General features: G+C 33.9%; 1 protein-coding gene across 1 annotated transcript; it reads right to left on the bottom strand.

The window, feature by feature from the left end:
• Positions 1-1,478: 1,478 nt before the first annotated feature.
• LOC134697083 (uncharacterized) lies at positions 1,479-8,113 on the bottom strand. Its single transcript, XM_063559115.1, has 3 exons — positions 7,879-8,113; positions 7,541-7,594; positions 1,479-2,020 (listed from the first exon to the last, which is right to left on the bottom strand). The coding sequence occupies exons 1-3, from the start codon at positions 8,077-8,079 to the stop codon at positions 1,850-1,852; spliced, it is 426 nt and encodes a 141-aa protein (XP_063415185.1). The 5' UTR covers positions 8,080-8,113; the 3' UTR covers positions 1,479-1,849.
• Between the last annotated feature and the right edge of the window lie 1,570 nt (positions 8,114-9,683).

The raw sequence follows: 9,683 nt of genomic DNA, 5'->3' as shown, positions 1-9,683 counted from the left end.
TAAATTGACTATAAAGGTCAATAACTCCTAAAGGGATCAACTGACCATTTTGGTCATGTTGACTTATTTGTAAATCTTACTTTGCTGAACATTATTGCTGTTTACAGTTTATCTCTATCTATAATAACATCCAAGATAATAACAAAAAACAGCAAAATTTCCTTAAAATAACCAATGTAGGGGCAGCAACCTAACAACAAGTTGTCTGATCCATCACAAAATTCCAGGGCAGATAGATCTTCACCTGATATACAATTTAAAAGCGTCAGATTTGCTCTAAATGCTTTCGGTTGTGAGTTATAAGCCAAAAACTACATTTTACCCCTATGTTCTATTTCTAGCCGTGGCAGCTATCTTTGTTGGTTGGCCGGGTCACGCCAAACATTTTTCAAACTAGATAACCCAAAGATGATTGTGGTTAAGTTTGGTTTAGTTTTGCCCATTAGTTTCAGAAGAGAAGATTTTTGTAAAAGATTACCAAGATATACGAAAGATGGTTAAAAATTGACTATAAAGGTCAATAACTCCTAAAGGGGTCAACTGACCATTTTGGTCATGTTGACTTATTTGTAAATCTTACTTTGCTGAACATTATTGCTGTTTACAGTTTACCTCTATCTATAATAGTATTCAAGATAATAACCAAAAACAGCAAAATTTCCTTAAAATTACCAATTCAGGGGCAACAACCAAACAACAGGTTTTCAGATTCCCCTGAAAATTTCAGGGCAGATAGATCTTGACCTGATAAACAATTTTACCCTATTCAAATTTACTCTAAATGCTTTTGTTTTTGAGTTATAAGCCAAAAACTACATTCCCCCCATATTTTCTATTTTTAGCCATGGCGGCCATCTTGGATGGTTGACCGGGTCACGCCACACATTTTTTAAACTAGATACCCCAATGATGATTGTGGCCAAGTTTGGTTTAATTTGGCCTAGAAGTTTCAGAGGAGAAGACTTTTGTAAACGTAAACGACGACGGACGACGACGACGGATGACGGACGACGGACGCCAAGTGATGAGAAAAGCTCACTTGGCCCTTTGGGCCAGGTGAGCTAAAAATAGAAATGAAGTTGTATATAATAAAAAAAAAAAAGCATCCTCACAGTCACACGAAAGATCAAGCTTGAATTCAAGTTCCATGGTCATATTATGAAACATGATACATCAGACTAACTACTTGATCTATCTTGATCCAAAGCTATCAAGATTGGACAGAACACATTAACAGCAATACTTGTGATATGGTTATAAAAGAATAATTCAAATGTTACTTCATGATGGTGGAAGACCAAACGACTTTGACTGGCTATACAGCCCTCACACTGTCGGCATGTTACTCCTGGAATAATGCCAGGATGTATGTACAAAACTTTTAATGTCAATAGAAATACATATTAAAAGATATATACATATACATTGAACTGTTGTGGATGATAGAAAAAGACATGAAATGGACCAATAGGGTCTTTCAGAATTTGACTTAAAAAAATAAAATATGAAACACACTTACAAACATTTATATGTATACACATTTATGGAGCGTCGACATTGAACAATTATGTGGAATTATATAAAATTTGTGTTCCTGTAAACTTTTTCTATGAAAATACCTAAGTACAGGATTTAATGCTTGTGCTGTTCACCCTGTCATATTGTTTTGCACTGATGACACATTCCCATCTTTTTAAAAATTGATTCCTCATGAAATATTACAAGAAAAATGAACCTAACAAATTCCAAACTATTAATTTTACTAAATTGTTATATAACAATATCCGTTATCCAAAATCAAAGTATTAAGAAACTTTACAGCAAAAAATACTTCGTTTTCTCGGACAGTTTATGTCCAGTGAAATTGTACATTGTCAGCTTCATCTCCAAGAAAATCTGGTATGTGCTGACTTATCTTATCCAGCAGGAGTGAATCACTTTGGCCGTCTAGCAGTTGGCCAATTGAGCAGCCAGGTAATAATTCTGTCAGTGTAGTGTCCACTGCATCTTCATGGTCATTCTAAAAACAGTAATTTAAAATAACCTGAATATTATATACATACATTTTTCCTTTGTGTTTAGGAATTTAGTCGTGACTAAGGTCTTCAATCTCCGTCGCAGAATTGATATCCGTTCCTTACATGCTCCGCAATGCTACACTTCATATTATGTAAGTAGCAACAGTCACACTACAATGTTCATTATTTCTTGATATCTGATACACATATTGTATAATTTGTCTCTAAATATCCATATCCATGTCGCTAAGAATAAATTATTTGAAGAATTGAATGCTTTTTTTTGTGTAAATTCATATTGTTATAAAAGCCTTGACCGAAGTTTAGGAATAACAGTACTGTAGTTGAAAAGTTGCCACCGTCAATTGTATATTTGACGGTCGCAAATGCAGTTTTACTGGCGACGCGTAGTAGCGGAAACAGTAAAACGGAGATTTGCGACCGTCAAATCAAAATTGACGGTGGCAACTCTTCAACTACAGTACTGTTATTCCGATTCTAATGCATGAAAATACGATAAAACTTGAAAAAAATGTCTAAATTTGTCAAATAAAAAAGAATCCGCGAAACTTCATGAATGATTTTGGCACAAAGACGTCATGGCTAAACGTCATACAAATGAAAACTGACAAACTAGAGCTTATTACGTTACCTGTACGCTTCAAATTCGACTAAAAATTACATTAAAACGGCGAATTCGAGGTAGGTGTTGTTTTATTTTCGATGATATAGTAGTAATCGAACATATGTTGATTCATCAATTCTAAATGACGGGTCCCGCCTTAGTAATGTCTGGTTAACTGTGGATTTGTCGGCAATTTTTAGCCAATAAAAAAAATTGTTACATCCAAATTGCATTAGAATATATTTTGTATGAAGCAGAAGCGCTTCATTCTCCACATGTGCGCGAGGTCAAGGTTTTTACAACTCTATGAAAGTAACAAAATAAGCATTCAATTTTTATTACATTTTTCCTCTATGATCACGAAAAAACTGATTTCAATAAAGTTTTTCTTTTATATACCTCAAAATTGTCACACAACAGCGATCAAAAATGTCAAATACACATCGAAAAATCATTGTTTGCTACCTGGATTTTCACATGTACCTTTTCTGATATATAGTCAGTCTTACCTGTCTGAAAGTTTCAAAGCCATTGTCCCAGTAGAAATCCAAATATATGCATTTTCTCCATGTCGGATATTTTTATTGACTGTACAATCGCTCGCAAGTTGACTGTAATATTACTCGGAGCCTTCCTGTAGTATTGCTTGGCCAAAATTATTAAATACATTGCATATGCATTGCATTGGTTGTTTATTGCTGTCCTATTTGTTCATCTATGGTATTTGAAGTGAAAATAAGCACAAAACCAGTCATTTTGACAATTAAGATTCTATCAAGGAACCCTTTTAAGGTGACTATATCAGAGACAAAAACAAAACGTGTACACTATACATAAAAAAGAAGATGTGGTATATGATTGCCAAAGAGTCAACTTTCCACAAGAGACCAAAATGACACAGAAATTACCAACTATAGGTCAGCGTACGGTCGTCAACAATGAATAAAGCCCATACCGCATAGTCATCTTTAAAATGTCCCAAAATAACAATGGAACACGACTTCGGAAAACTAACAGCTTATTTATGTACAAAAAATGAACGAAAAACAAATATGTAACACATAAACAAACAACCACTGAATAAGTATACAAGACAAAAAGAAATGGACAGTACAAAATATGTTAAAATAACAATGGAAAACGACTTCGGAAAACTAACGGCTTATTTATGTACAAAAAATGAACGAAAAACAAATATGTAACACATAAACAAACAACCACAGAATAAGTATATAAGACAAAAAGAAATGGACAGTACAAAATATGTTAAAATAACAATGGAAAACGACTTCGGAAAACTAACGGCTTATTTATGTACAAAAAATGAACGAAAAACAAATATGTAACACATAAACAAACAACCACTGAATAAGTATACAAGACAAAAAGAAAAGGACAGTACAAAATATGTCAAGAATCTAATCTTAAATAAAAATGAAATAATCCTCGTACAAAATAAATATTTATATATACCGAAAAGATTCTCTGGAAAGTTAATTGGCATATTTTGAATTTTACTTAATATATTATTCACCAGCAATTTTAGAAAAATAATAAATACATATTTGAACAATACAACAAAGAATTTGTCAGCACAGGATCGGGATATTGTAACTTGATAGGTACCATAGTTTGTTTGAAAAAGTGTGAGGGAATCGACACATACACCACAGTTCCATATCGACCCTCTGATTGGTTTACCAGAAGATTGAAAATGGTCATGTGGTGTATGTTAGATACCTCACACTTTTAGCAAGAAACTACATTGTAACACATTTTCTTTCCTGTGATATCAGTTAAGATTTTTGACACATGTCATTTACCAAATAAAAAGGTGATTGGCTATATGTGTAAATACACCACAGGATGAACTAAATTTCGAAGCAAAGCTTTATCGTGAAATTTAGCCTCTCTTATGGTGTATCTACACATACCAACACTTTTTAATTTGGTATAACAAGGAATTCGAATGTGGAATTGTGGTAGCTAACCACTGACCCAAGAAAAGACACGTATATGTCAATAAACAAGATATTAAAATAGAAGATGTGGTATAATTACAAATGAGATGTCTGTTTATTACAAGCTATACATGTAGCTACTGGTAGAAAAGGTGTCAGTATTCACCTCAGATACTTACAAAACCTTTGAATAGACTTATTAAGAAGGGATATAATTACGATACTGTTGTCAAGTCATTAAAGATTGCATATTTTGGCGTTAATATTGAATCACTGATAAGGTCTTTGCGTCGGAACTAAACACATTTATTCTAAAAACAGTTGTTGGCATGACACGGGTTATGTTCTTCTCATATATGTTATGATGGTATGATACTCAACCCCTAACGGGAAGAATTGTGCCTGATGTTCATATGATGAAATCATAATTTTTCAGTCAGTTTAATTGAAGTCTGGAGCTGGCATGTCAGTTAACTGCTAGTAGTCCTTTGTTATTATTGTCATTTTGTTTATTTTCTTTGGTTACCTCTTCTGACATCAGACTCGGACTTCTCTTGAACTGAATTTTAATGTGCGTATTGTTATGCGTTTACTTTTCTACATTGGTTAGAGGTATAGGGGGAGGGTTGAGATATGTTTAACCCCGCCGCATTTTTGCGCCTGTCCCAAGTCAGGAGCCTCTGGCCTTTGCTAGTCTTGTATTATTTTAATTTTAGTTTCTTGTGTACAATTTGGAAATTAGTATGGCGTTCATTATCACTGAACTAGTATATATTTGTTTAGGGGCCAGCTGAAGAACGCCTCCGGATGCGGGAATTTCTCGCTACATTGAAGACCTGTTGGTGACCTTCTGCTGTTGTTTTTTTATTTGGTCGGGTTGTTGTCTCTTTGACACATTCCCCATTTCCATTCTCAATTTTATCCAGTAAAATTAAATTTTATCAAGGATGGGAGAGGACTTGTTATCTGAAAGACAGAGAAAACACAAAATTCTTCAACATTATTTTTTTTTATATCAATGTCACGATTCAGGAACTTTTTAATATTCCCAACTATAGCATCCGACAAACGAACGAAACAGTTGTTTTTATTTAGGGAAAACAAAATTTTATCAAACCACATTTATATTTTCAACATAAAAATAAGGAGATGTGATACGATTGTCAAAGTTAAAAAATAAATGGATTTAAGCAATTATAGTCGGCTTTAAAAGGTCCCGAAAAGAAAAATAAGAATCAATACCTTTCGAATTTAACTGACGGCCTAATTCATAATAAAACAATTTACGAAAAACATATATGACAGACACGAACCAACGACAACCACTGAACTACGAGCTTTTGACTTAAAACAGGTACATTAAGAATTTGGCAAGGGTAAAAATGTTTGTGTGCGCTCATTTCTCCCCAAAACTATCACAGCACAAGACCAAACTATAAAAATCAGATGAATAATCGGATCATCATACTATCAATGACGATATCAGACCAGGTGCGGATCCCGCCTTTCTACAAAGGGGGATCCAAACCACGGAACACCATAAAAATCGAAAAAATAGGCTTCAACCACCAACAACTCCCTCTCCCTGCATACCAGATCCGCTAATGCAGGCTGCAGCCATTCAAATAAAACGTTCAAAAATCATTAACACTTTTGAGTGTGTAATTTCGGTTAAAACAAAAATCGATAACAATACCAAAAATCGTAACAGAAAAAGGAGAGAAAAATCATACCAGACATATATTGTATTGGATTGCAGTAGTTTTAATAAATATTTAGATGACAAAAGTATCATGGAAAACATAAACTGATCATGAATGTGGCAGAAGAAGTTTAGCATTATCTACTTAAGAGTTATAATTAGTCATATGCCACTAGAAACTATTACAGCAAAATGCATTGACTAGCTTGCTTGCTAGCTGGACCGTGAAGTCATAAGAAAGGTTAAGTAGGTTTCCATCCTTTCGGAGTAGTCTAGTTGGCCAAACGATGAAAAGAAAAGCTCCGAGTGATTGTACAGAAAGGCTCCGAGTGATATTACAGTCAACTTGCGAGCGATTGTACAGTCAATAAAAATATCCGACTTGGAGAAAATGAATATATTTGGATTTCTACTGGGACAATGGCTTTGAAACTTTCAGACAGGTAAGACTATATATCAGAAAAGGTACATGTGAAAATTCAGGTAGCAAACATTGATTTTTCGATGTGTATTTGACATTTTTGATCGCTGTTGTGTGACCATTTTGATTGTTTTACACGGAGCTCCACCATTCTAAGGAAAACGTTTCGATGCATATATCTTTCTTATTATTTTATTGGTTCATATTTACATAAAGAATGTTTTAGCTATCAAAACTTAAAGCAGAAACGTTATATAGGAACATAAGAGCTCGTCAAAGTTTCCATCAAGCAACTTGTTATTTTTCGAATGTCGGAGCACCGCTTGACAGTCTCCCGAATGGCCAAATTATTAGAAAACCGTACAGTTCCGTTCCCACACTGTGTACCTGTGCACTTTATTGTGGAAACGTGTGTCATCATGTATGTTACAATTCATTCGGTAATGAAGGTTAATTATAGAAAGACTCGAGATTGATGTTAGCCAATCAGAATAATGCATTAACATCTAATGAAAGTATTGTATTACAAATCTATATACATGTGTATGTATATTATCAATTTATATGTGTGGTTTAGATAGTTATCAAAGGTACCAGGATTATAATTTAGTACGCCACACGCGCGTTTCGTCTTCATAAGACTCAACAGTGACGCTCATATCAAAATATTTATAAAGCCAAACAAGTACAAAGTTAAAGAGTCCGTTTGAATATTGTCAGTCAAAATTGCCCAGTTCAGAATGTGAAACATAGGCTTGACGTCCTAGTCATGACACGCATGACTCTTCTTAAATATAATTTATATAACAGTACCTGTTTTGTTCTTTTGGTTTCATGCTTATTCATCGTATTTGCTATCTTCCTTTTCTAAAAAAAAGAAGACAACGTTAATATCTGTGAAGTTATTTCCGAATATGTAAAATATTTCTTTTCTTTGAATATTCTGTTAATGTTTTTATTTGTTAATACATGCGAAAAATCGCCCTTATTATTGGTGCTAGGGTTATTTCCAGGTTGGTGTTAAGTTGGTGTTGGTGTTTATTCAAATCAACTGAACGAATTTCTATTCAAATGAATAATAATAAATTAAGTCAATTAAAAATGTATTGTATATACTATTGTTTTCCTTCGATGTAGATAAACATACTTACGTGTGACTTCGCATTTTGAGTACTTCCATCACATTGAACAAAAAGCCCTAGTTCTCTCAACTGTTTATCAACCTCTGGATCTTGCAGCAATCTTTCGTCATGCAATTTCATTACTGCTTTTTTCAGGTCAATTTCAGCTGTATGCCTTGTCAGGAGTTTTGACAGCAACGTTTGGTTATCAGCTTGCCAAGCATCTACCATATCTTGATATGATTTCGGTAAGATGATCGTTTTTTTTTCAGAGAGTGTAATTAGTGCATCAACAACCATGTCGTCCTCGTTCTCAGCACATCGTTCACCTCCATTGTTTGGATTGTAATATCTAAGACCTGATGGCCATCCATCTGGCATTACTGTCCAAATATGGTCACATTTTCTTTCTGGGTCTTTTCCATGTAAGATTCTACACAGAAAAGATGCTATCTTTCGGGTTGCTTCGGCTCTATAAATTGTATGTGTGATTAACTGCTGATGTATAGCGGGTTTACAGGATAATGCTATTCGTATACAGGGATTCACTTCAACTGTCAGAATTTCATCAGGTAATAAATAACTTTGTAATACTTTCAAGCTTCTTTCGACCTGTTCTGTCAACTTGAGACACCCCCTCGTTCTATACAAATGTAACAGTTGATCATTGTCCTTACTCCTGTGAGAATTCCAGGTATCTATCTCAGAAGTGATCTCATGTGATAATTTTCTAGTATCATCACAACAATTTATTAAAATTTGGAGGAAGTCCTCAACCTTATTCACAGTCATTCCTTTGCTATTTCTTGGGTCGAAATATAATTCACCATGCGGCCAGTTTTCTGGTTTCTTCTTCCAAATGTTAGACATCTTGAATTCAGCTGGAACTCCTGCTATGGCTTTACGGACAATTGAACAACTATCATACAACCAGTTCCTGTATGCAGTTGAATTTGCAGGCCCTGGATTCACCTCGACATCTCCCGATTGCCAAAGAAGATACAGAATTGAATTTAAACAAGGATATTTCCTGCAACTTCTTTGTCGGCATTTGCTATTCCCATTTATATTCTTTAATATGATGAATAACAACACCATCAACAATTGCTGTCTGTAAGACGAAAGATAATTTTTTTTTGTACAAATCACAAAAATAGAGTCGGATCAAGATGTAAATAGAGATATGAAAACATTAAGCTATTGAAAAGGAAAATATGTCAACAATGCTTGGCAACCTGTGGTAATTTCAACAATTAGGCATACAAACCTAATATTGTTTCAGTATGTTTATATACTAGTATTGGAGATCTTTTTTTTTTCAAATAGCGCATCATTCAATAGATTTTTTTGTAGTGTGTTAGATCATATTCGGTTATGTAAAATTGCCTCCTGTCTATACAATGTTCAGTTCATATAGCAAGTAGCACCAAACGCTCAATCTTTCTAATCTTTGTAGGTTATAAAATGAAACTGTAAACTATAAAAATGATGAACTAAATTTTGATTGTTATAGAATTAGCAATGAGCCGTAAATATATCTTAGTAAAACGTACCATATTTGTTACGTTCGATTCATTATTGACAATATCGAATATTCTTACCTCATATTTTCTTTCTTTAGGAGTCCTAAAATTGAAATATAATACGTTAATGGTGAATAAATGTATACTACATGGTATTATATATTGTTACTTTTATTGCGGTTGGAATAACCATTGGTGATCCTATAAGCGATTTGGTTAGACTGATATTGCACAGACAAATTTTATTTAAATGGATACTAACTGTGTACACCCTACTGGCGCTTACTTTGTTTTATATTGAAACAGAGCAGA

Source organism: Mytilus trossulus, chromosome 14, assembly GCF_036588685.1.
Source record: "Mytilus trossulus isolate FHL-02 chromosome 14, PNRI_Mtr1.1.1.hap1, whole genome shotgun sequence".
Taxonomy (NCBI): Eukaryota; Metazoa; Mollusca; class Bivalvia; order Mytilida; family Mytilidae; genus Mytilus; species Mytilus trossulus.
The sequence above is the reverse complement of the archived record's forward strand: the minus strand, read 5'-3'. Positions and strand labels throughout refer to the sequence as shown.

What these genes read in the sequence shown, in the direction of transcription:
- LOC134697083 (XM_063559115.1), bottom strand. Translation starts at nt 8,079, where the DNA reads ATGGTAGATGCTTGGCAAGCTGATAACCAAACGTTGCTGTCAAAACTC. An exon ending in CTCAAAATGCGAAGTCACAC is followed by an intron (nt 7,595 to 7,878) that starts GTAAGTATGTTT and finishes TCTTTTTTTTAG; the next exon opens with AAAAGGAAGATAGCAAATAC. An exon ending in AAACCAAAAGAACAAAACAG is followed by an intron (nt 2,021 to 7,540) that starts GTACTGTTATAT and finishes TACTGTTTTTAG; the next exon opens with AATGACCATGAAGATGCAGT.